Source organism: Trichoderma gamsii (genome assembly GCF_001481775.2).
Source record: "Trichoderma gamsii strain T6085 chromosome Unknown Scaffold_24.2, whole genome shotgun sequence".
In the NCBI taxonomy this organism is placed as follows: domain Eukaryota; kingdom Fungi; phylum Ascomycota; class Sordariomycetes; order Hypocreales; family Hypocreaceae; genus Trichoderma; species Trichoderma gamsii.
Window position 1 is genome coordinate 61388 of NW_020171361.1, and position 26009 is coordinate 87396.

Consider the following 26009-nt stretch of genomic DNA (forward strand, 5'->3'; position numbering starts at 1 on the left):
TAGTTCTCGTCCTTAGTAATATAGGTAACAGTTGAAATGCTCTAGTATAAAAAAAGACTTGACTAAACTGAAGATAGAAAATTGTCAGCATTTCAACACTTATATTTATATCACAAGGGTTAGTGCAAAGATTGAACCGTTAAGCTTTTTATTATCTGCCTAGCTCTATGGAAGGGTTTGGATTTATAACATAAGTTTGTATTTTCTAAGGCTGAATCTCGATCCATGTGCAATATCATCGTAATAATAGCCTATTGTAGAGCGACTGAGTTGCTGGAACTTTCTCCCGTAACGTGATAGTAGTTCACGCTATCACTTATTGTTCTTTTTCCCATAGCGCTGGATAGTCATATTCGTCCCATTTCCATTCTAAGCCCACAACATCTCCTTGTTGACGGTCTCGGTCTTGCCGCACAAAATTGAATATTCCCACAGTCCAATAATCCCAGTCAATCATACCACGGGCTATAGTTTCTTCGTGCTTCATGGGAAGATAGCTAAGTGAATCTGAGTTATAGGGTTCTAGCTCACAGCGAGAGCTTTCTTGGTCCGCAAAAACGACTGCCAGCCCTGAAGGCGACTTGTCACTCCTGATAATGTTGATCCGAGATACATTTAGACCAATGTACGATCCAACTAATTCTTCTGGAGTCGCTTTGTACTTGGACACGTCTCTGTTCTCCTGCCAGATTGAGATCATCTTCTCATGTCTTTCCAATCGTTCATTTCTGGATAATTCAATAGCAGCCACGAGATTGACGGATGGTTGAAGGTCAAAAAGAGCCTGAAGCATGATCTGTGATGTCGCGTCGGATGCATCCCCTGCATAAGCCGCATTGCTCAGTACTACAATGGCAGAATGTGATGAGGGTATCAGGTACGTTGTTGCTACTGATCCTTCAGTAATACCACTATGTCCATAAAGTGTTCGAGACTCAGAGTTTCTGCCAATAATATCCTCATGTCTGTGGATGGCATTATAAGAGATCTGCCCTAGTGCAGAAGTAGGCATCGTGGTTCGCCACCAACCAAGCAAGTACGCGGTATTATTGTCGAAACCATCGTCCACCGGTCGAGTCCACACCATCCCCACATGGACGATATCTGTCGAAGGGGATTCTCTTTCTCTTTCGCTGGATGAAGGAGCTCCTGCGATGGGTGAATATTCTTTTCACAATCATATCGATTCATAACTGCTGCGCAAAACTTGAGCAGGTCATTGACAGAACTGCGCATCCCCATTGCTGCTACGCCTGGCGCATACATTTCTGAGGTCAGGCCGTTCTCAATTCTAGCCCAATGCCCGTCCTCCATCTGTACGTAGGGATATGCAATGTTGTTGTTGCTGCGGACTTCGGCCTCTGTAACAAGTGTCTGGTCCATGGTAAGAGGCTGACAGAGCCGTTGGCGTACAAATCCGCAGAAGTGCATACCGGAAACAGCTTTTATAACATTCGATAACACCCCAAATGCGGCATTGCTGTAATTCCACCAGCTATTGAAGCGCTGACCACTGTCATTGGAGGTAGGAAGTGCGTTGAGTAGGGCAACATGATCCTCCTCCCTGATGGTTAGAGTGCCTTGAGGGCCGAAAAAGACGGCGTTGGGATTCGCTAGCCCCGTCGAGTGACGACAAGCATCCACGATCGTCGCCTGCTGGCCGATTCGAGGATATCAACTGCGGCAGCAGTCAAGAGCTTGGAGCAAGACCCAATCAAATAAGACGTGTCACTGTTAGCATCCAGGTTACTCTCAACGTCTCTCAAGCCGAGACTTTTGCGATAAAGGACTTTGCCTTCATGTAGGATGCCAATAGATATCGATGGCGCTTTGCAAACCTTTTGCACCTCGGCCACGTGTTGCATAGCAGCGTCAAGGCGCCGCACTGCGTCCCTGGAGCATGATTATGAGTTCACTGCTTCTTAGGGTGAGAAAAGATTTCTTACTTGTCCATCTCTAATACTAGGCTGGATTTAAAGTGTGGTATGTGTCGAGCGGACTTTGAACCCAATGGACAACTGTTAGCAAGGCGCTCCCAATGGTTTTTGATGTGGTATATAGTAGATGTAATGAGCCGTAGGGCACTCCCTTTGGTCAGGCAAGACTTGATCGTAAATGATGGAAGTAAAACCAGATTTTGTTGGTACTGCAATCCTCTCGCCGATATCTGCAGGTAAATTTGACTCGCTGCCTGAGGCACCAGATTGTGTAGTTACACAACGACACCGTAAGACCCTTATCAGTCTGATCCAGGCTGCAAGATTCGTGGTTATGCTGGAGGGGACACTGTAATTACACCAAAACAAACTTCTATTCGATAGAGCAAGTCGCGTTGGCTATTGAGGGGGTAACCAGAACTTGATGAGGCATCAATCTTGTACTTCGTTGGTTTTCTTGGGAAAGGGGATTCAGTCACCAAAATCTCAGTTGCACTCTCTCCTGCAGCTACCGCAGCAACTGCTGTGATACCTCGTATTTGGAATACTGATGGAGTCGCATGCAACGTGGTCGAATTACTGGTTGACCCAACCCAACCAATATATATTGGCCAGTAGTGTCCGTGTGCAACCCAACAACATTAAGTAGAACTTGCGCACAATTGCTCATTTGTATAAAGGGGGGGCGAGCGCAATAAGTGTTAAAAGGCTGCCGCATCCCAGATCCTGTTATGTGAACATACAGATCCTACTATTGGAATATACATATCCTATCAGTTGAACATGCGTTTTTGACTTTAACAACAAACCAATGTTACCAAAGAGATTGCAATTCATCTCCTACTGTAAGTATCAAAACAACGCGCTCGTTCACAGTTTACTGATATCAAAGAAGTTTAACGAGCACAAACCAAGACTATCAATAAGATGTGGTCCACCAGAAGCGGCGGTGGGGGCAAGTCCAGCGGAGGCGGGTTGGTGGAGGCGGAGGCGGTATTGGAGGAGGCAGTAGCGGAGGCAGTGGAAATGGAGGCGGCAGCACAGGAAGAAAAGATAGCGGAGCAGCAGAGCAAGCAGTGGATAGAAAAGCGCAAAATTAATAAGCGCATAGAAAGCTATAAATGAGCACTTTTCGCACAGATGGAACCTTGTTGGTATGTGCGTATCATCTTAGCGTGGATGTTCAAAGTTTTCTTGTTCCCCGATTTCTACTGCCCCACCCGTAGAGGTAACTCTGAAGTTTAAGAATAATCAACATTGCAAGTTCATTATTACTGTCGTGAACAAAATCTTCAGGCCATATCTCTTAACGTAAGGATTCATTGTGTAGTTTTAGATAAGTAGAATGGTTTAACGCAGGGCATAGCCTGCAGAATGATTCTTGTTTAGTAGCACTAAAGAATAGCTACACTAACCTTATATCAAGGCCAATGGCACGAAAAAGTCGTCAAGCATCAAGTTCATTGTCTACATTAGTCGGTCCTAATTTGCATGGTGGTGGAGCAGAATTATCTCGTCCCGCACGCAAGACTTACGATAACTGATCTTGAAGTGTAACACCGATGTAATAGATATAATGTAAGCCTTGTGTACCCGACCAAGCGGTTATCAAAAAAACAGAGACCGCAAAATGAATATCCACATACAAAGCGACCACAGAAGCACTTTTAGCGTGTGCTGATCTTAGCGTATTGTGTGCATAATTGCCACTTTGTGTGTTCAAAATTTCCTCAGTCTCTGTTTTTTTGATAACTAAGCCTTGCGTACCCAAGATATACTTAGTAAGATTAGCGCAATCATGCAAACTTTAGAGTACACAAAAGGCAATAATAGCACTATCAATTAGCAATTTGAAGCGCTATCGGTGGGCGGATAGCTTATAATCTCACGGTGCCTAAGCCGAAATTCTGTACAAGCACTTCCGCCAAGAGAGATTTTACGATCAATTCGTTACCTACACCTACCTGACGTGTCAGTGCAATGTAGGAATTACAAGCGACGGACACTATGAACAAGGAATTTACCGAAGTCTAGAGTCGGGCATGGGATTATTACCACACGCGTCTCAATAGCAAAGAACGCAATCGGATAAGCAACATTACTTCGCCAGAAGATCTCCTAGTCCATTACCATGCACTGACTATCAAGTATTCTGGGACGAAAACTGCAAAAAGCTTGAAGAAGACGCAAACGTTCGTGGCACAACTCAGAGCTTTTTCAACTGTCATAAACACGACCGTCCAGGCGAAACCTGACATTGCAGGCATTGTATGGGGTCCACTAGCCCTGATACTCGAGGTACGTGCCCTCTATGCTTAAGCCTGGAATAACTGGTTGGTCAGTCCGTCGCTCTTGAATCTGTCTGCTTAAAACAGAAGCTAGCTTGCCGCAAAGCATGAAGAAACCCTTGAAGCAACAACGGATGTTTTTGAGCGGATGGAGCGTTCTCTACCCCGCTTCCAGGAGTATTTAAAAGAATTTGGTCCCCGAGACCTGTCGGCAAGGCTCCAGCACGCCTTGATATGCTACTACGCGGAGCTCATTGCCCAGTACCAGGATGCAATCGAGTTCCTTAGAGCCCATCCAATAAGTCAGTTGATGCCGTTAGAGTACCACTCCGTGCAACAGCCGAGGCATGCCATAACTCATGGTGTTTCCTTTTGTTTCCCAATCCATTCATAACCATTTGGTTCCATTACTGCTGCATCACCATATGTGTCAGGTGCCATCATTGTTTGTGGTCTCAGGGCATCTTTGTCCTCTCATTTGACTAACAAGTCTTTGCTGCACAGAAAATTTTCTTTGTGAATCGTCGCGCGACACGTTTTAATATCCAGGCGTCGAAGCGCCTTGTCGCTATCCAGGAGAAGACAGCCTGGGTTGAAGCAGAAGTAGACTGGGCGAAATATAAAATGCAGCAGGAACAGCACAACAACATCATCAAGCTATTGTCCGCAAACGCATTCACCGCCATGACTGATCAGCTCCCGTATAAAAAACTCCCTTACAGGCGCAATCTCCGCTTTCACTTCCGCGGAGAATTGATGGGCCGAATGAAAAGCTACCTTATTCCTGGAACAGAAGTCTCAAGACTGCTGGCAGTCTCTTTATATGGATTAGGAGGCGTTGGCAAGACCCAACTAGCACTCGAATTCGCCTTGAGCATGCCGACGATTACGATGCTATCTTTTGGGTTCGAGCCGAAACAGAAGAGAAGCTTAGAGAGTCATTCATCACCCACGCTAGTTTATTAGAGCTTGGGCCAACGGGTTCTCAGCAAGATGCAGCGCTGATTAGAACTTTTATTAAGTGGTTAATGACTGCCACCACGGGTCAGACTCATATCATTATCTGCACAATGTAGCCCAGTCCGAACATCATAGTTACAGATACCTAGGTTCGGCCAATCGACGGGTTAAGTGGCTCATGGTCTTCGACAATGTTGAAGATGACCATGCTATTGACCAGACTTGGCCTGTGGGAGCTCATGGATCCATCATTCTTACCACCTGGAATCGTGAAGTGGCGGCAACATATGGCCATGAATGTCTCGAAGTTCCACTTTTTCCCCCCAAAGAGAGTCTGAGTTTTATGCTTGATATCAATCCTTATGTGAACGCTACTAAAGAAGAGGTTGGCGCCGCCCAATCCATTTCAGATCGTCTCGGCAACATGCCATTGGTCCTTCATTCAATCGGTTCTTATATTAGAATGGCGAACCTGTCTTATGCCAGCTTCTTACAACACTATGCCGATTTTGACACAAATTTGCTCTTCCAACCTGGGAACCCAGATCGCTTTTATGAATTATCCATCCATCGCACTTGGACGATGGCTCTTGTTAATATGACAGGAAAAGCTAAGAGGCTGATGGAGATTCTTGCCTTTTTTGATCCTGACGATGTGCCCATCGAATTATTTGAGTGCCATGATTATAAAGCTAAGTGAGGGACTATTCTGGTTCTTATATGCGAATTTGACTAACGGTTTGCTAACACGAATCAATATCAGCGTTCAATTCAATACAGGCAACACGCTCCTTGCTATGAAGCAAGACAATGACGCACTTTCTGCTTTTGAAGATTGCCTTAAGATACGGCAATCGAAGTCGCCAACCCACTCATACACAGCCTTTGTCTGCCATAAACTTGGTTCTCTCCTGCGCTCGCGAGCAGATCTTACTCAGGCCGCGTAAGTTCTCTGTCGGCTCAGTTCGCATTAGCGTCTCATTAAGTGATAGTAGAGTATTTTTTTAAATGTGTGATTAATATTCTCAAAGACTGCGAGTCTCAAGTCGGGGCCGTAGCTCGAAGCTACTTTAGCTTAGCATTGACGCTTGAAGAAAACGGCCTGTTTGATGAAATGGAAGAAGCAAAGGTGCAACTACACATTTCTCTTAAGGGTCTAAAAGCTCTTGTGAACAGGGAAGATCTTACTAAAGATTTCTTTCAGCAGTTTGTTCTTTTTTGCCACCAGTTATAGTTTGTAAACATAGATATATTGCAGTCGAGTGGTTAGTGTGCACTTTGCGTGTTTCTATAGCTGTTTTATTTAGCTTTATTTGAAGTTTCTGTCTTTACTCTCATATATATATTCTATGACTTATGTACAGGGTATATATTATATAAACTGGTTGCCCAAACTATAGCCTAGAATGTACTACTAGCTCTTTACAAAATGCAACTCAAGTGACATCGCGATTAACAAATGGGCCTGGTGTAATCGAAATTCTATGCTTAAAAGTAGATTATGAAAACTATCCCTGCATTCAGGATTGGTTGAACCCACAACCATAAAATTATATCGTGGAGAAGCTCAAACTGTATCCTAAGTATTGATTTAGTATTTGTAAGCATGCTTGCTATTACGAGAATTGTGCATAGCTATAATTATAGTAAAAGTTAGTTCGCTAGCGGATTTTATGAGTCAGAGATACCTGATGTCCGGTGGTTCTAAAAAAAGTTAAGCTTGAGGTCCTTGACGGATTTGCATTTCAGACATATCTCAGGCCAGGCGGTCTGAGTAAATTGGGTGTGGAGTTCTAGAAGGGAAGTCTGGCCATTACTTCCATTGTCTTAGGTTATCGAAACCTTGCTATTATATATTTGTAAATTCAACGAGTTCTATTTGCTAAATCATCAAACTGGAGAGACATTTAACTGGAAGCTTGACTCAAAAGGGATCGCTCCGAAATAATAGCCAAACCAGTAAATTGAGCTTTTCTTTATACACTCAGATGAAACAACACATTGTGAGCTTTTTCATTGCATTCGATTGGTTCTAGTGTTGCGTTTCCATGCAATTTGTTGTAGTATAATACTGTCCTACGCGGCTCGGTTAGGGCGGGAAAAAAATTTAACGCTGAAGGATTCGCGCCTTACAGTTGACACAAGGTCCCGCAATTCATGCAAGTAACTACATCTGCAGTATGTATTGGATTAGTACTGTACTTAAGTATGACAGCCTTCCTTGCGTCTTGCTATTCAACACCCAACTGCATTATTGGATATTGTACTGTTTAGAGCCATCATGCCTCTCCAGGTTTTACCACTCAGTGTTTCAGACTTTGAACAGCTTGTTCACCATGCAGACTTCGGCGAGCCTGGGGATGATTGCGTAGCACCTCCTAATCCAGTGGCATGGCCCGTCACTACACGCTCTGAAGCACAGTTAAGGGCGCGCTGCGCCTTCTCTCTCCAGAAGCGCCGACTCTTATGTGACCCTACTGTGCACTTCCTGAAGGTTGTTGACAAGAAAGAGGCTGGCAGCAATACAGATGAAGATGATATCATCGCCGTTGCTCGGTGGCATCACTATCCTCAAGGCTATGAATATAATCTCGAAGCAACTTGGGAGATGGCTCCCGAAACCATAACGCCTCTTTTGCCCTACATGATCGATGAGACTTCAGACTCACTTCTGTCGTCCTATCCACCACCCAACTTCAACCTCGCCTTGCACAATTATATCCTCTCCGAACGCGACGCCTTTCGTTCCCAATGGATTCCACAACAGAAGCCATGTTGGCTCTTGATGCATCTGGCGACACGTCCCAGCAATCGAATGCGTGGAGCGGCGTCCTTGCTAATACGATGGGGCCTCGCAAAGGCCACTGAGGCAAATGAGCCTGCTTACTTGGAAGCTGGGGCAACTGCTAGGCCAATCTATGAGAAATTTGGCTTCAAACAGGTTGGGGAGCTTAGAAAATTGGATTTGGGGTTCTATGGGTTGGATGCTTACTTTGAACTCTCGAATATGAAGTATAATCCGCAGGAAGCAATTAGCAACGGCGAACCGACTTACCTGTAGTTACCTAACTACGAATCTAGGTAGGTAGTGTTACTACTTGTCGTATTACCTGCCTCCCAGCGGTTGCGGACATGTCCTCCGCCACTTCGAATCACATTAGCGTTATACCCAAAGGAGTTAATGAAGGTCTCGCCAACATAAGCATTGTGTTGTCAATTAACGAAAATGATTTGGTTGATTACGAGTTGTTATTGCTTACATCTCCCCATATTCATTTGTATATAGGCCAGTTGCTAGCGGCATTGCTTCTAAGTATGCAATTGCTACTCTCTCCTCTTATGGACTATGATACATTTTGGTTCCTGTCTCCTGGGACTGGGAACATTGCGTATTTATCACTGCGGACGGGCCCTCTAGCTTGTTGCCACAACAATGAGAGTGCCACTTTTGTAGTGAAGCAACAGACGGATAAATGGTTACGACAGTGGGCGTCTGAAGGCAGGACACCATTCATTCACCGGAAGCTATTAGTAACAAGCATGACATACTGCATTCAGGATGCCTATACAGCTGTAATCTCATACTTTCACCGAGGACCAGTGTGTTTCCCAGCTGATCAGAGATTGTGGTGATAAGAGTTGGGATTCCAGGTTACTGCAACCGCAATCAGACAAATGCGGAAGACAGACTACTATCTAGGGATTTCCTGAAGGGCCACTTGGTATAGAGCAACCAAGATTTTCGGATTTGGCTGAGGTTGTTTATAAGCCAGACATGCAGTGTTACCTTGCTTTAGTGCAGGCACTGTTAGTAAATTAATCCTATGTAGGTGACTTTAGCTAAAGGAAGTGTAATTAGGGACCGGGAGTAGAGTTGGTTTTTTATTGATAAAGCATAAGCGCCTTAACTCCACCCTCTGTACTGTACTAGATTAGGTCTCTTTAGTCATGAGCTGACTGTCAACCTGTCAACCTCGAGCCCCTCCTACTGTTGACTTGCGGGGGTCGGCCAGAGTATACGAACTCTGGGCGATGGCGCTCCGTGCACGCCTCTTTCTGTCGCCGAACCGCTTCACAATGAGCGCACCACTTCGAAGCAAGCAGGGCTGCTGGACTTGCAAACTGCGCCGCAAGAAGTGTGATGAGATCCGCCCTTGTTGTTTGACATGCGAATCGCTCTCCATCCCGTGCTATGGCTTCGGCCCGCGGCCCGAGTGGATGGACAATGGCGTCAACGAGAGAGCAGTCATGAGCAACCTGAAAGAGATCGTGAAGCGCACCTCGAGACGTAAAGTTGGATCGCAGCTGCCAAAGCAGCGTGATACAGTCGTCAAAATAGCGCCCAAGCTGTCCGAGACCTATGGCAAAGACTCCTCGTCTGGTCCGGGGTCTAAACTCGAGTATGCAGATGGTCCCCCTCCATCCAGTGATGCGCCATTGCAGGAACTTGGGCCTGGCATGCGGCATGATGAATCTACGGTAAGTACGATTTCCTCTCCACCGCGAGGGAGAGACCCTGATGCCTAGTAGACACCCGCTTCCTCCGAGCATGACGATCCAACAGTGAGGACCAATCTGTCCGTCTCAGCGGAGGAGGCTGCCCTATTGATGCATTTCCTTGACAATATATTCCCGTTACAATACCCCCTTTTCAAACCGGGAATTCTGGAGGGTGGCCGAGGCTGGCTCCTCAGTCTTTTGCTCCAAACCAACCCTCTCTACCATGTCGCACTCGCTTTGAGTACATATCATCGCCGGACGATGATGCCCGCTGAGACCGCCCGTCCGCTGCAGGCCGCCGCCCTGGTTCAGCAAGAAAAACATCTTGGGCTTTGCATCGCATTGATGAACAAGTCTGCCCAGAGATTCTGCGGCGAATGGAAAGGTCTGGGGATCGCGGTCACGGTTATCGAACTGGTGTTCTTCGAGGTAACTACTGTCTCTCTGCCAATCTCCACGTTCAGCCTTTGACAGCGTTTATCAAGCTCTTCACCGACAACATCGGTGCATGGCAGACACACCTTCGGGCGCTGCTGAGTATGGGTCTGCAAGCTCACGAGCAACATTACGATGGGCGGCTCCGCCTGACCGAATCAGCGAGGCAAATTCTACGTGAAGACCGGCCCGTCTCGGAGAACGAGCCCGCGGTCGCGGAAGAGGTAGCGTGTTTTCGGTTCGTAAACGGCACGACGACTTGGTTCGATATCACCTCCGCCATCATAACGGGAAAGGCTCCAGTTTTACTGCCTCATCTCTCTAGTATACTCTCTTGCGACTCACAGCTTCAGCTCGGTGACATCATGGGCTGCCAAAATAGCGTCATGCTGCAGATTGGACGCATTGCTGCGCAGCATGAGCAAAACGTCCTGGCCGTGAGGGAGGGGCGGCTTGCGTACCCCGCGATGAACGAGGGCGCGGCTGATATCGTGGTGGAGATCCAGCGTTGTCTTGCAGAGGGAGCATTTGCGCGTCTCGACCTTTCGGAACGCAACTCTGCAGGCGTGTCTAGCACGATGCATGACCCGAGGACACTCATCACGCGCACTTTTGCTCAAATGGCGCTCGTCTACCTTCATCTGGTCGTGCATGGCTTCCGGGACCTGGAACTATCAGGTGCAGCCATTTCTGAAGTCATGGAAATACTTCAAAGCCAGGTCTCGCGGAGCCTGCTACCTGCCTTGGTCTTGCCACTGTTCATCATTGGTGCTTCCGCGAGCGAGGGGGACCAGCCGTTCTTCCGCGACGTCTTTTCGCGTCCACCGTTGCTGGAACCCATGCTTAAGCACCGAGCGAGAATCCTGCCGATTCTCGAAGAGGTTTGGAGAAGGAGACAGACCTTGCCAGCATTTGGGTGGAGCGACTGCCTCGAGCTCACCCCTGATATCCTGCTTCTCTGAGCCCCCGATGCTTGACAATTGCTTGCTTAGCCAAGGCAGCGACATCCTCTCAGAACACAAAGCTCAGTCTTTCCGGGGCTCGCTGCCCCATAGAAACCCTTTTCTGAAATCTCTTACCTTGCGTATATTCCCATGGCCTGACTAATCCGCGCAGCGTGCCGTGCTGCTCAATATATGCGGTGGACTTGTTCAGCCGCAGTCGTTCTTGGGATTGGATTGGTTCGCCCAGCGGGTATTCCGATGATTGGACAGTAAATTCTCGGGTAACGCTGTTTTTGCTGTCGTTTCTTGTGCCCCGAATGGCCCGAAAGGGCATCTCTGTGAGATTAATCATGGTGTTCCCGGCTTACCAAGAAAAGTATTGGCTCTGGATATCTCGTCTCGGGCTTGTTTATCTTCTTGCTGGATTTCTAAGCTGCGCGGGTTCTTTTCTGATTGGCCGGTGGCTGCGGGTATTGTAGTGTCTGCGCGACACCCCGTGATTGGACACAGCTGCGCATCTTCTTCCAATTTCGTTGCTTCAGAGTATAGGCCAGCCATCGTGCTCGTCCATTTGCAATAACATATCAACAATGCAGGCAGGATTCTTTATAAAGGATTCCTTTCATCCCCTCGCTGCCCATTCTCTGCAGCAATTACTGACCATAGCCTTGCATTTCCTTACAGTGACTCCTTTCGGCAAACACAAGCCCCCACCCTTGCATCCCAAATCATGAAGAACATTGTCATCCTCGGAGGCTCATATGCTGGAGTTGCCGCCGCCCATCAACTCCTCAAGCAACCTGCAAAGACTGGGGAGCTAAAGGTTACTCTGGTAACCCCGAACACCCATTTCTACTGGAATGTGGCAGCACCACGCGGCCTGCTTCCTGGCCAGATTGCCGACGAGCAGCTCTTTCAGTCCATTGCCGATGGGTTCATGCAATATTCACCGGGCAAGTTTGAACTTGTAATCGCTTCGGCGGAAAGCCTAGACGTCAAGGCCAAGAAGGTTGTGGCGACTAGCCCCAGCGAAGGGAGCAAGACGGTTACTTACGACGTCCTCATCCTTGCCACTGGCTCCAGTATGAAGGGAGCGGTACCCCTCAAGGGATTGGGCTCGACAGAAGCAACAAGAAATGCTCTCCACGAGCTCCAGTCCCTGGTGGAAAATTCCAAGACAATTGTTGTAGCTGGTGCCGGTGTGACGGGCTGTGAGGTTGCCGGCGAGCTGGGGTACGAGTATAGAAAACAAAAGGAAATCATTCTAGTAAGCAATAATTCTAATTCCTGCTTCACACCGTCTTCGGCAACATGAACTCCTAACTTCTCGCAGCTTTCCAGCGGGCCTGGCGTACTCGAGAGTAGCCCAGCAAGTGTATCAAAGCTCACAGAGAAGGAGCTCACGAACCTGGGCGTCCATGTCAAGCTACAAGAAAAGGTCGCTGCATCCTCTCAACTGCCAGATGGGCGGCAAGAACTCACCCTTTCCGGCGGAGATAAGCTGATTACGGACATGTACATTCCTACGTTCGGCCTGACCCCCAACACTTCGTACCTCTCCGCTACATTCCTCGACAACGATGGATTCGTCGTGGTCGACGACTATCTTCAAGTCAAGGGAGCTGGGCCCGTATGGGCTATCGGCGATGTGTCGGCCATGGAAGGATCGCAATACCTGTCAGCCAACAGACAGGCAAGCCATGCCGTCAAGAACATCATTTTAAGCATAAGTGGCAAGCCATTGCTTGCATACAAAGCTTGGCCCTGTGAGAAACAATACCCTGTTTACTGGCTTCTTTTACTAATTTTCCGTAGACTCCGTGGGCCTCCAAATTGGAAAAAAGGCGGGCACGGGTTATATTGACAATTGGAAAATTCCGTCTTTCCTGGTAGTTTTCATGCGGAAGACACTATTCATAGAGAGATTTGCCCCTACGGTAAACGGTTCTTTGTTCTGATCATCAAATTCGTAAAGTATAAACAATATTCCCCAGCCGTAGTGCGCAAAACTAGAAGGGACAGCTGGTTCCCACTCAGCCAGTCAGGGAGCGAAAGTAAAGCGCAATAGATTTGACTTGGATTTGCCGTGCTGCTTTACCGTTGATTTGTTTATATATAACGCCTTAAATGCCGGTCCGGTTTATTTCTTGGTAGCTTGTTTATTAGAAAATATTACATGTTGGTAGAAACTTATGTTGGTAGAAACTTAAGATACTACTGTCGAGAGCTTTCCTTAATATTACTGTAAAGGTTAGTGGTTATATAGTTGGTATAAACTATTTGGCCTTTGAGGTAATAAAATGTAATATTCGAAGATATAATTAAACTATTGAGTTGGAAATAAAGGGTAAGAAAAAGGGAAAACTTCTTACTTTCTTCTTATTATACAGAGAATACAGAGTCTAGGATAAAGCTAATACGAATGAGTTTGTCGTTTTCGAACGGACGACCGACGACTTGGATTGTAGATGGTTGGTTAATATAGGTTTGGGGGTCGTCTACCGGGCGTTAGTAAGTTACAGGAACAAGGAACTCAAGGCCACTCATTATGTTATCTGGGTGACCATTGTCTGGATGGGCACACTTACAAAGTTCATGATTTGGTTTGTCAGAATAGTTCGTAGTTACGGGTTAATACTCTTTGTTTATGGCGTTATGTGCGCTATTGACCTTGAATCCTTCAACCGGCAAGACTGTCGACGGGTAGTCCACGAAATTGAAAAGTGTTATGTATCCCCAATAGACTGGACATATCAAGGCGTCAATGGGGCATCCAGTGCCAGTAAGCTGGGCGGAGTCGTCCCATACATCTAAAAACTGCTCCTTAAGAATCCGGATCTTCATTTATAACTGTTAATCCGTGCAACAGAATGAATGGTATTAGTGCTACTAGTTTGAAAGTTATGATTCAAATCACATGCCTGAAAGATCTCGGGAACACTAAGCTCTCTAGTATCATACACCTTAAGGATATTGTCCCCTCCATCGGCTTTCAACGAGCCTATTATTGCCTTTGCTCCGGCTTAGTAGTAGGCTGTGAACTGTGTTGAATGATTAGCCATGGCACATCGGCCTCGTATGCATCTTTGTACGAGTAGTTACTGTTAACTGAGAAGTATCCCAACAGTCGAACGGTGGCTTGAAAGGAATGACTTAACATACAATCAGTATGAGTCTTTCGAAGACACTCTCATGAAGCAAGTGTCAGAACATATCGCGGTGGCCGGCGTCTTGCAGAGCTTTGCTAACAAAGTTTACTGTTCGCCGTACTGGTGGATGTGGCATCACTACACCATCCCATTCTATTATTCTAAACACCAGCTGATCAGGCAAGGGCTCGGCCTGCCTCCAGGGTATTACTAAAGGTATATATCTCTGGGGATCTTATGTAATTAGTTTATAACAGGAAGCTTACTTCCGGGACATTATGCTATATGGGCTGCATTAAATAAAGTAGAACTTCTGCACAGTCGTTTTACATGGGTATCCTAGGATATAAACAAGTTGCGTACAGGTGGGTGACATTAGGTTACGCATTGAGCGTGAACCCAATTATTGAAAGTGGGAGTTTCTAGGCTCTAGTAGCATTTTGCTAAACTAGTGGCTACAATCCAGTGCAGCTGTTATCCAGTGTATAGTTTATTTTAATAAAGTAATCAACGCTAATAAATAAGAGGTTTAGGACAAGTAAGCTGTAATACAGCACATATCTAGATTAGCTATTAAGTATAAAGTCAACAGACCCCCTAATTGACCACTGGCACTCAAAGTGTATCCCATGGAATGGGATATTCTCAAGGACTATTATTTTCCACTCGTAACAGTACGGCAACAAAGTGACTCCTATGAAGGCAGGGGAGAGAAACTAATTACCGTCAACAATAACCCAGCTATCGTGTCTGAGTCTCTGGTTATTTCACTTTTTGGTCTAGCCTATTACCGGTAAGTGAAAAGAAACACAATGTTATATGCTGCCACTTGCATCAAAATATAGACTTACTAATGAAATGGCTTTTGGTATAAAGGCTCGCTTTCCAATATCGCATAGTTTCTCTGAAATCCAGAGACGTTGCTGCTCATTTATCCCAGGAGCACTGAGCGCGCATTGTAGTGGCCAAACTATACTCAGAGCTTGCATTAATTCCGATTTTGGCGCCGAAGGTGCGCCTGCATCTCCAATGTACCTTGTGTCGGATTGAACGTTGGAGCAGATCTCGTCTACTTCTTGCTGTATAGCTTTCAATAAAATCGAAATCTCCTTAGAATCTCGGTATCCGCTGCTCGGGTGAAAAAGCTCTTTACTCCTTATGAGTACCCGAGCCACTATTATATTAAGCGTTCGGTATTGATCCCAACGAAATGCCAGAAAGCCCTCAAGCGGTTTGTCTCCTGCATAGTTGCTTAGCATTGGGCGTACTAGGCGGAGGTCTCTTTGCAGACGCTTGATGGCCAACTGCAATTTCTTCACATCAAGCTGTCGTGGAGCACCTTGACGATTGAATAGAAATCGTTCGGCGTCTAAGCATAGGTCATAGAGGCGTAGCATAGATATATCCAGCAGTAGACTAATTTTCTCAAAGGAATCATTCAGTAGCGCCACAACATCCTGGATATTGTTATCGCCTTTGACGTTCTGTACAGCCTTGCAGAAGCAATACCGCCCACTCGTAGGACGAATATGCGCTAGCAGTGACAGCAATCCATTGACATGGGTCTGCCAAGTCGTATCGGCCGGACTGGCGTTGGTCACCATCTAGAAAACGTAAGGTTAGAGAGCAGGCTCTCTCTTTTACACAAAAGCGAAAAAACTCACGTCATTGACTGCCAAAAGAAACACCGAAGCAACCAGAGCAGGTGACGCTCTGCACGATGTTATGGCATCTCTCAATCTCCGTGTTAGCCAATAATATTTTAGAGACGTATTGCGAGACACGGCTGGAGTTTGAGATGACTGATGAAGAAGCCAGAAATTTGTCCCAGTTAACTCTAGGACCGATAAAAAGAGCTCGGTAGCTTCGTTTGAGGCCTGCCGACCTGTGGTAATCTTCGACAGGAAGAGTACGTTTCTCGAACTAAGGTTGAGCCGCTCATCTTCGAGGTTGCCTGCGATCATGTAGTCAACCAAGCATATCAAGTCAGCCAACTGCCATGAGCGCCGATCATCGCTTTCAGTCATCGTAAATGTCGAGGATGACTGTATAATATCTAATGACCGCGAACATGGGGAGGAGGTCGACAAGTCGCTACGGTAATGACTACGCCGTGCTGCGTCGGGTTGCCCGGACGGTTTCTGTTGGAGATCATCATAACCTAAGCAAATCCTATGAGATTTGACGCAGCGTTGGCATGATGGACGCGTTGAATCACAAAGTATGCGCCTTAGTCTGCAGCTCTTGCAGCCTGTGCTTGGGTGGCCTGGATTGACCATCTGGTCGTACCATCTACCTTACTCTCCCGTAAGATTGTCAGGGTAGCGGAGTTGAGCAATAGATAGACAACAGGCGAAACAGCAAGAAAACCACGTATTAGTTGATGACTCCGCCGTTTGTTTTTGTCTCTTCAATTGTGCCGAAAGAGGTTGGGCAATGAAAGACTCTTTAGATGACGAAAGCACGGCAGTAAACTTGACGGTATTAAAGGCATTTTATATTTTTCCGCCCATTGGGAAACCAAGCAGCCACATATAACTATGGGCGATGAGCCTGGTCTCTATTATGATTATGAGGACCAAAGAGCCGTGCTCCCAAAAGAAGCCTTCGAGTTCCAATATCCTGCAAAAGGAGACTCGCAGCTGGCAGTACAGATTGCAGCTCACCTACGACACAGCGGCTTCAAACCAGTCTTGGAGAGGCGAGGCTTTGACCACGCCGTTTACGTCCCAATGATCCTACTAAGGCCTCAAGCTGATATTCCTATTGTGCAAATGTCTATTCTACGTGGGGAGACAGATATTGAGTCCACAGAATTAAACATTCAATTGGGACAATCTGTAGAGTCTTTTCGAGATCAGGGATATGCAGTCATTGGAAGCGGAGGTTCGTACCATGACTTTCACGCGATTGCGCAAGCCTATTTCGAAAATAAATTTGTCCCTGCCGGATTTACTGCATTCGAAGACTTCCTGGAATCGGCCGCCTCCATTCAAGATCCACAGGCAAGGACCAAGGTTTTGCTAGGTTGGCGATCTCTTGCTAGCAGCTATTTGGCCCATGTGGAGGGTTCGTCAGAGCATCTTATGCCATTCATGCTTGCCGCTGGAAGCGGTGGTGGGCGTAAAGGGGTTAAATTTGACATGTATACGTACAAGGGTGCGACTATGAGTCAATATATGTGGTAGGAAGCTGTGAATAATGTTCTGCGTTCGAGAGGCTATCGCATGCTAAGAAAGCATGTCTGGCGCAAGGGGTCTAGTTTAAAAAAATCTTCATGAGATAGTGATCGATATTATTAAGACCATGCCAAGTCAGCTGGGAGATTTGTCCGAGATGCTTAGCGAGCGCCCTCGTAGGTGTCTCGGCCCTGGATCCCCAATGATATGTCGCTTACTTCTTCATCCAGACTCCGAAGACCTCCTTAATAGTTATAGCTGCAAATCGCCACTTAATCAAGTAGCATATTTAGCATGATTTAAAAGTTACAGTGACTTGCGAAGTAATTGGCATCTTTACTCTTTACTTCGTATACTGTAGCTCATGAATAACATATGTAATATTTAGCCAACACTAGCATCCTCGCAAGAGATGTATTAGGAGGGACTTTAATCAGTCAGCGAACCCTGCAATAATATAGCGGGGAAAGCCCCGTCCTGTCCGTACTTCCATCAAGTTATTACTGCGCTAGCAACTTCGCATCACACTAAGGTAAACTGAACTGTTACAGCCTGTGTATATAGAAAAGTATTTGAGCTATTGGGTGTTATACGGATCCACCTGTGGTGATTTCCAATACCGCTTTTATAAATGTACAGATTTTACGGAGATATAGGCTATAAGATATTAATAATAGAACTTGTTGGCAAGGAGTAGACACTCATTGGTCAGGAATACATAATCCGTGTTCCCAGACTCGTGACAGCATTCTAATATCCGGATCTCTCTCCCGGGTCCAACAGGTCCGGAAGCCAAGAAGAGGTGGTTAAAATCACTCCACTATCAAGTCTTTAAATACATATGGAATCTCACTGCACCCGACAAAGTTGGTCCCCATCATCAAAACTTGTACACCGTATTGATCCTTATATTACATCACTTATCATGGCTTCCCCAACTGTCCCTTTGCTTCGTCGCCTGGGAAGAGACGGTCCTCTGATACCCGCCATAGGGTTCGGTACAATGGGGATGAGCATAGCATATGGACCAGCAGCGTATGGCTACCCAAAGCACACTCCGGGTCGTTGAAACACTATGGGCTGACAAACGCAGGTCGGACACAGAACGACTCGAGCTTCTTGACCGCGCGTGGGCACTGGGCTGTACAAACTGGGACACGGCGGACGTCTACGGTGATAGTGAGGATATAATCGGAAAATGGTTTGCGCTGCACCCCGAGCGTCGCAAAGACATATTTCTTGCTACAAAGTTTGGCCTCAGCGTTGGAAACGATTATAGCATTAGCGTCGATTCCTCACCGGACAATTGCGTCAAATGCTTTAAACGTAGCCTGAATCGGCTCAACGTTGACTACATTGACTTGTACTACTTGCATCGCCCCAACCCTAAGGTTCCGATCGAGAAAACCATCATGGCAATGCAAGAGCTCGTGAGGTACGTAAAGTATTTTCCACACCCAATCCACATATAATTCTTCGGGACAATGAGCTCATAATTTCACTTCCACATACAGTCAGGGTAAGGTCAAATACTTGGGTCTCTCAGAGGTATCTTCAAGCACCGTCAAACGCGCCCACAATGTGCATCCCATTTCGGTGGTGCAAGCAGAATATAGTCCTTGGACGCTAGACATCGAGGAAGCCCAGGGTACGAACCTCCTCGCCACATGCCGAGAGCTTGGAATCTCGATTTTTGCGTATTCACCGCTCGGTAATGGCATCATGACAGGCAGATACCGGTCAAGCGCTGACTTTGGACCCGGCGACGCTCGGGTCGGCATGAAGCGCTTCCAAGGTGACAATTTCCGAAAGAACCTCGAGCTGGTTGATAAGTTTGCAGATGCCGCTAAAGCAAAGGGCTGTGAACCTGGACAACTGGTTCTGGCATGGCTCCTAGCCCAAGGAGACGACATATTTGTTGTCCCTGGAACGAAGAAGATCAAGTATCTTGAGCAGAACTTCGCCGCTTCAGGTGTGGGTATATCAGAGGATAACAAGCGGTCTATAAGGAGATTAGTGTCTGCTATTGGGTTCAGCGGAGATAGGGATATCACATATGGATCTTACCTTAATACAGTCGCTCTCTGACTTACTGTACTTGGGATAGTCTGATATCTAAATACAGCTCAATACAGCTTTGGGTGTTACTGTTGACTGCCTACTTCAACCGTCTCCACCATCTAGGCGCTCGTAGGGTAGCCCTAGTGGCTTTCAATAGATACATGAATAAATTCTAAGCAAAACTGCTGTATAAAGTTCTATGGGGCAACTTATACGCCATTTAGCAAAAAAACGAAAGAATATGCACAAAAATGTTCAGCCAAGCCTCATTATCCACAATTGTATGCCATTTCGCGAGATAGAGACTCTATACGACTAGACCTAGGCAAGGATAAGTCCAGGCAAAATAGTATGACAACGCATCTCCATTCTTATGGCCGAACATTACGCTGTCTTTCTTCGCGAAGCTCAAGAGTGGATTGCCCTTGGTTATAACACTATGCTACGCTATCCACCTTGTAAACTTAAAACAAGGCTTAATTTTGAGATTTACACTGTTCAATTTGGGAGAGAATACCGTAGGTGCAACCCACTCTTATGACCGAACTGTCTGCCTACATGTAAGCTTACTACCAAGTGTAAGCGATGTCTTCACTGCCAAGCTGCTTCTGTGCTGCATCCTGCCTTATCGTTCTGCCTAACAAGCTTTGTACTGCTTTGAGATATCTGCTTCAGAATACGAGCTCATCTACGCGCTTGTATTTGCAGCTGTCATCAGAATAGAAAATTGTTATTCTTAGTCTATTGTTCCACAGAATTGTTCATCTATAAAGGCTGCGTGTACACCCTCGCGAAATAACAATGCTTCTCGAATTACATCCAGTTTCGAAACCCATAATTACTCATATTTCTGGATATATACCCAAGTCTATTCTTACCTCTTGGATCACCTCGAAATGGGCAACTTCGGATATATCGCCTTTATTAGCATGGTTGCTAACATGGCCCATCCCATTCTTGCAACCTACTCATCCGGCAAAGGAGGGCAAATCAACTTTTATACGGATACCAAGTGCTCTAATTACAATGGAGAAGCCGCCTGATGGTGGAACAAAGCACCAACTATCGGCCTGCAGTACGAGGGAGGTGGCCCTGGCGACTGTTTCCAGCTCAACATGCCCGGTAATTCCCAGTCTATTAATATAGCTGGTATGTGGACGAGCGGTGGACGTGCAGACTCTGGTGGCTGTACATTCTTTTCCGGTTACAACTGTGATGGTGCCAATCAAGTCTGGGCCACGTATGGGAACGGCGCAGGAGGATGCTTGCCTGCAAGGGGCAGTGCTGGCTATTTGTGGAAGAGTGCACAGTGTGCGGCCGGTCTCTGAGGCCCAGAGGCTACAACACAGCTAAAAGTCAGTTGAGTGTAGATGAATATATGTTCTTATTATATCACGCCTCCTTAAACTTGCATCAAGTGGAAACACGTGTTTGTGCTTAATATGGCACCTTCATGAATTCCCAGCCCTACAGAAACTTGCGCCGTATTAGTATTCCAGCTGTCTTTACTGTCTTCTACTTCAGCGTCTATTGTTATAGGCGACATATCCCTCAATTGGGTATTTCTATGGCCTAAATGCCTCGACGATAGTAAATTATGATCTATAACATAAATGCGTACATATCCGCCATATTGGCCCGTATATGCGTTTCTTAAACCACCGCTGCCGCACAAAGACTAACAAGCTTGTGGATCATATTATTATGGCAGCTGCGTCCAGCCAACCGGATGAGCCCCCATATCCTTCATTTAAGGAGCTTCGGAGCAGTGAGCAGCGTGTCCACTTCTCTCCGCCGCCAAGCGTCTCTATTAGCCTCCAGAAGGCGTCTTTCCTTCCGCAATACCCGTCATGAGGACCTCTCGTAGCGTGGGAGAGCTTGACCCCTTCTTGAGGCTAGACACCAGCAGCAGCGGTAGTGGCGCCTGGCATGAGATCTCATCGCTACCTCTGACGGACCCAAAGGTCTCTTCTTTTGAGGCTTTGCGCAACCTTGACCAATGGAAGTCTGATTGAGTAGCATGGCAAAGGGACCATACTGCATCTGAGTTTAATGCTCGAGTATATCACCTATGGAGATCTCAGCGATGAAGACCGACCCTACGCAAATGAGCCTGTTGAGAATGGCAGCTGGGAGGAGGACTCGAGTACTGAGTTTCTCATACGCTGTTGCGAAAACGATAGACCGCTCAGGAAAAGAGGGCTGAAGATCAAAGTTACACCATCCGCAGGCAAGAGCTAACTTTGTCACTCTGCATGACTATGTCAGTGGTAGGTTTTAGCCCTAGGACTTTGAGGAACTTGTCTAAATAATAGTCTCAGCCGTGCATCCATGGCTCATGGGCTTACGTGGGGATATTATGCGAGCAAAGGCTGTTGCACGTCCCGTGCCTTATGTTGAGTCAATGTTCAATACCGAATGGACGGTGAGCAACCTGACTGCGCTGCAACATAAAATTCTGACGAAAGAACTTTGAACCGAGATGTGATGCCCGCCATGCCCCTTGGACGCTGCAACTCCCAGATTTCTGCAAAGAATAGGTGCAAGGACGGCCTAGTAATTGACGGTCCGTCTTGTCCTCTAATTAAATACTCAGCAACACTGAACACGAAATATCTATCTAACATGTAGTATGAAATATCAATAAACCACGAACCTGCAATTCAACAACTGGGTTGCCAAATACTCCAATATCCAGAACACGTTCGATGAATTCCCACTGGCCGCCTGTTACGTCTTTCACCTTGAGCGAAATGGTTCGAAGCCAGCTTTAGCCCGTCCTTGTACTTCTGGATCCAACAACAATAACACTATTCTTAATAATAAGCGCTGAATCTTGATGATGATTCAATGATCACGGTTGAAGATGAAAACGGCTCGGATACATGTCCTCTCCTAACACGCGGCGTGCCGCGCCCGCCTGCTTAAACCTTAATGTATGTGTTACGATTAGAGCTCTATGGCGCAGCCCAGAACCAACCGAGCTATAGTGCATCCAGGTCAATTACTTTCTCCTGGTTCCGTTCCGAGAATAACGGCTTAGATGGCATTACTGCCCATGAATTTATCATGGAATATGTTGGCAATGCGGGTTAGTTGGGGGCTAATTGCTATACGGCCTAAGGCAAACACTAAATTTGTGTAAATTGTTCCCATGAGACACTTGGGTTTTTTTGCCTGCTCTAGGAGTACCTTGTGTGTCGCTGACCGTGAAAACCCTTGCCTCAATCAGCAACAGATGGTATAATTTTGCCCCTGCTTGAAGTCCCTTGAATGCCTGGCATGAATCGACTGTACAGTTGGGATCTCCAGGAAAAGTTAAGAGTAGGCAATAAGAGGCGTTGGCGAGGGTATATCAACGCGATGCTAACAGGTTACCCGATTCTCGTACTCCAATTGATTCCAACCCACCATGCCACACCGCTGGTCAAGAAAGCCCTGGCCGCAGAGCTGAGATCCGCCAACACCATCGTGGCGAAGGCCTTGCCGAGTTGCATAAGCACAACAAGGCGCGCGTGGCGAACCTGCTCCACAAGAATTGCATTTTAAGGCCGGGACAATAATTTATGGCGGCACGGCGCCGAGCGACAGCAAGATCGAATCTCAAGTCGCGGAACGTCATGAAGCGCGCAACAGCTGGCTCGGGAACACTTGATCAGACACTCGACGAATTGACTCATCAGAAAGGCCAACGAAGACCCCCGCATAAGTTTTCTTCCTTATGTATAGGTACTCCTATCAAAGTCTAGTATTATCTATATTAACCCTTCATTTATAACATTATTTTATTTACATGTTGGATGAAAAATAAGCAGTTCTCAGCGTCTTAAGCTTAGGATGGCTATTTGTAAGTAGTACCTGAGCCTGTATAGATAAAATAACCATGCATTCTCAGAGCAGATGCATAGAACTCGAATGATATAGGAAGAACTATAATCTTCTAACTGTCTTTATAGCAAAGGCGGCCATCGGCCTCTTGATACCAATAGTTTGACCTTATGCATGTTATGCAATAAAATAGATCATTGGGGTCGTATTTCTGCTTGATCGCTTCAAGTGTCGGTCTTGTAGTGCCGTAGAAATTCGCAAGATAATTCGGATCCTTGTAATTTGCTTCATTGATATAGGTTCCAGTGTCTGGTGCCAGCAATTCCAGTGCGGCGCCTTTAACGTAGGTTATGTCGTCCTGTGCTGCTTTGACTTCCGAGTAAGGAGTTGTGTCCGGCCAATTACGAGCCACAAGATTGTTGACCAACGACTCGCGCCACGCCGGATTGATAGCAGTATTAGGAACGTCCAAAGCCACAGCACCGCCACCGTTAACACCTACTACCGTAAACGAATTCTGGCTAGGGAGGCCTGCAGTGACATTGACCATTTGGCGCACGGCAGTGCTGTTAGTGAGCTGCGCACTGCGCAAAAATCGAGAGCTCATGATGATGCTTTGTCCAACGTCCATGCTGTTCGCGTGAACGTTGTGGAAATAGGTGAAGTAATCGGGAAACGCAATGTACTCCGCCGTCACATTCATACCCTTGGAATTAAATGATGATAGCCTTGCCACCACTGGTGCCATGCTCTCCTGTACATTATCGATGCTCCGATTGAAGCCGCCAAAGGCAGACTCTAGCCTTCTGACTTTCGGAGCCAACAATGTGTCACCATCCCAGGCCGCCCAGCCAGCATAGCCACCAAGATTTGCCTCTAGGATCATAGGTGTAGTTTCATACCAGGTTGCAACGGCATCCAAGAAAGTGGCAAGATCATCATTCCCATCTTGGGGAACGATGGTCAGAATAGCTGCAGTCACAGGCATCTCCGGGTATGCCTTAATGGTCGCGTTAATGACAACACCATAGGTGCCACCACCTCCGCCTCGGAGCGCCTGGAACAAATCAGTATTGTGGCACGCATTCGCTGTGACGACTTCTCCATTTGCCAGAACAACTGTATACTCAAGAACTTGGTCCGCAGCAATGCCGAATTCGCGCATAGAAGCCGAGTGGCCTCCGCCTTGCAAGTAGCCACCAATGGCGCCTACACCTGTACATGTGCCGCCCACGACGATCACATTTTGTTCGTAAGCAAATTGATACACTTGTGTCCAAGTGTATGCTCCACCAATTGTAATCGCGCTGCCAGCCCAAAGAGCCGCTCCGGTAGATTCTATACTCTCAGGTTCCTGCGGGGAACACTGGCTGGTTGAAAGATATGAGTTGTGGAAAGTGAGGCCTTGGCGGAGATTATGTGTCCAGATCTCTAGACTGGCATAACCTGTTGAGCGACCCAGAAAGTCGTGGCCAGTCTGCTTGATAGAAACGCGCATATTATGTTGTGCTGCGAAATTGAGTGCAAGAGAAATGTCATTTTCGTTCGTCACATTGACCGCGTAGTAGGGGGAGTCTCCCAGCGAGCAGCTAGAGGTATTACCACCAGGGATATCACAGCTGAAGGTGTAAGGATAGTCATAGCCAGTCGGAAATTGAGCATGAAAGAGCGAGCTATTCCAATTGGCCTGGATATCGGCACACTGAACTGAGTCGTTCAGAGGCCCTGGGTAGCACGGAGCGGCTACAGGAAAGTTCTGAATAAGCTTCCCGGGAAGCGAGGCATTAAATGAGGTCAGCGCTGATTCAGTTGGCCAACAGGTTTTGTCGCTTGGGATCTGTACATTTGTTAGCGAGCCGATTTCAGTATGTGTCTCCTAGGAAGTCATAGTTCACTTACGCATTTACATCTACCCGCTTGCACGACGCTCGAAAGGCTGGCAAGGGTTACCGGAACGAGCAATTTCCAGGCAATCATTGTTCACAACAAAATTATGTCTGTTTGATGATAGAACTGAGGACGAAAGAGCTCGGATGCGAAAAGGTGGGATCTCAAGCATTATATCTTCGTTTATTAGGGGCGAACGCTCCTGTATCGGCCTTCCACGCCTTTCCCTAACCCAGCTCTTGTTCAAAAACTATCCGGGCACCCCTCAGGGTTAATTCGTATACCCTTCACAGAGCGGTACCACTTAGTACAAGCAAGGCCGTATGATTGGATCTATTCCTTATGATGGGATATACACAAGGTATCTACAATTTCCAAACCAACTCGAGTCGATCCGCTGCTTGTTCGTAGTATCCACTTCAGTCAGTCTCAACACGCCGTTTTCTTACACTTGTCAAAAGCTGGTCATTATCTACCAAGTCCTTACCTTCAATATATTATGTTCTCGTTTGTGAGTGGGCTGACAGCTTGTATCTTAACTATAGGGAGCTTCCACTATACAGAAAAAATCCAGCAGTTGCCGGGCAACAAAACCGTTCCAAGACTGCCAGCGCATAAAGAGCTGCCCATCAGCACAACTCTAGATCAGTTTGCGTCCCATAGTAACCGAAAAGAAGCTTTGTATGGACTAATTAATTTCCAACACGCCGTATATAATTCAACCCTTGCTAGTTTAACATGTAGGTATCACCCCTGCAACCTCTGCTTAGGGCTAGACTAAAGTCAAATATCAGGGTTGAGATCGTCCTGACAAAGTGCCTGCCCCATTTATCATCGCAGT

General features: G+C 46.7%; 6 protein-coding genes across 6 annotated transcripts; 4 read left to right on the plus strand and 2 right to left on the minus strand.

Moving 5' to 3' along the window:
- Positions 1-316: 316 nt before the first annotated feature.
- Positions 317-1383, minus strand: TGAM01_v206848 (hypothetical protein; the record flags this gene model as incomplete). The annotated part of the gene is made up of 2 exons (XM_018804398.1): positions 317-993; positions 1041-1383. The coding sequence occupies 2 exons, from the start codon at positions 1381-1383 to the stop codon at positions 317-319; spliced, it is 1020 nt and encodes a 339-aa protein (XP_018662513.1).
- Positions 1384-7466: 6083 nt separating this feature from the next.
- On the plus strand, positions 7467-8246 carry TGAM01_v206849 (hypothetical protein; the record flags this gene model as incomplete). Its single annotated transcript, XM_018804397.1, has 1 exon — positions 7467-8246. The coding sequence occupies one exon, from the start codon at positions 7467-7469 to the stop codon at positions 8244-8246; it is 780 nt and encodes a 259-aa protein (XP_018662512.1).
- Positions 8247-11794: 3548 nt separating this feature from the next.
- Positions 11795-13022, plus strand: TGAM01_v206850 (hypothetical protein; the record flags this gene model as incomplete). The annotated part of the gene is made up of 3 exons (XM_018804395.1): positions 11795-12331; positions 12398-12830; positions 12880-13022. 3 exons carry the CDS (start codon positions 11795-11797, stop codon positions 13020-13022), a joined length of 1113 nt encoding a protein of 370 aa, XP_018662510.1.
- A 3731-nt stretch (positions 13023-16753) lies between these two features.
- On the plus strand, positions 16754-17401 carry TGAM01_v206851 (extradiol ring-cleavage dioxygenase; the record flags this gene model as incomplete). The annotated part of the gene is made up of 1 exon (XM_018804394.1): positions 16754-17401. The coding sequence occupies one exon, from the start codon at positions 16754-16756 to the stop codon at positions 17399-17401; it is 648 nt and encodes a 215-aa protein (XP_018662509.1).
- An 832-nt stretch (positions 17402-18233) lies between these two features.
- TGAM01_v206852 (hypothetical protein) lies at positions 18234-19480 on the plus strand (the record flags this gene model as incomplete). Its single annotated transcript, XM_018804393.2, has 3 exons — positions 18234-18427; positions 18486-18827; positions 18907-19480. 3 exons carry the CDS (start codon positions 18234-18236, stop codon positions 19478-19480), a joined length of 1110 nt encoding a protein of 369 aa, XP_018662508.2.
- A 3913-nt stretch (positions 19481-23393) lies between these two features.
- Positions 23394-25258, minus strand: TGAM01_v206853 (hypothetical protein; the record flags this gene model as incomplete). Its single annotated transcript, XM_018804392.1, has 2 exons — positions 23394-25118; positions 25181-25258. 2 exons carry the CDS (start codon positions 25256-25258, stop codon positions 23394-23396), a joined length of 1803 nt encoding a protein of 600 aa, XP_018662507.1.
- Between the last annotated feature and the right edge of the window lie 751 nt (positions 25259-26009).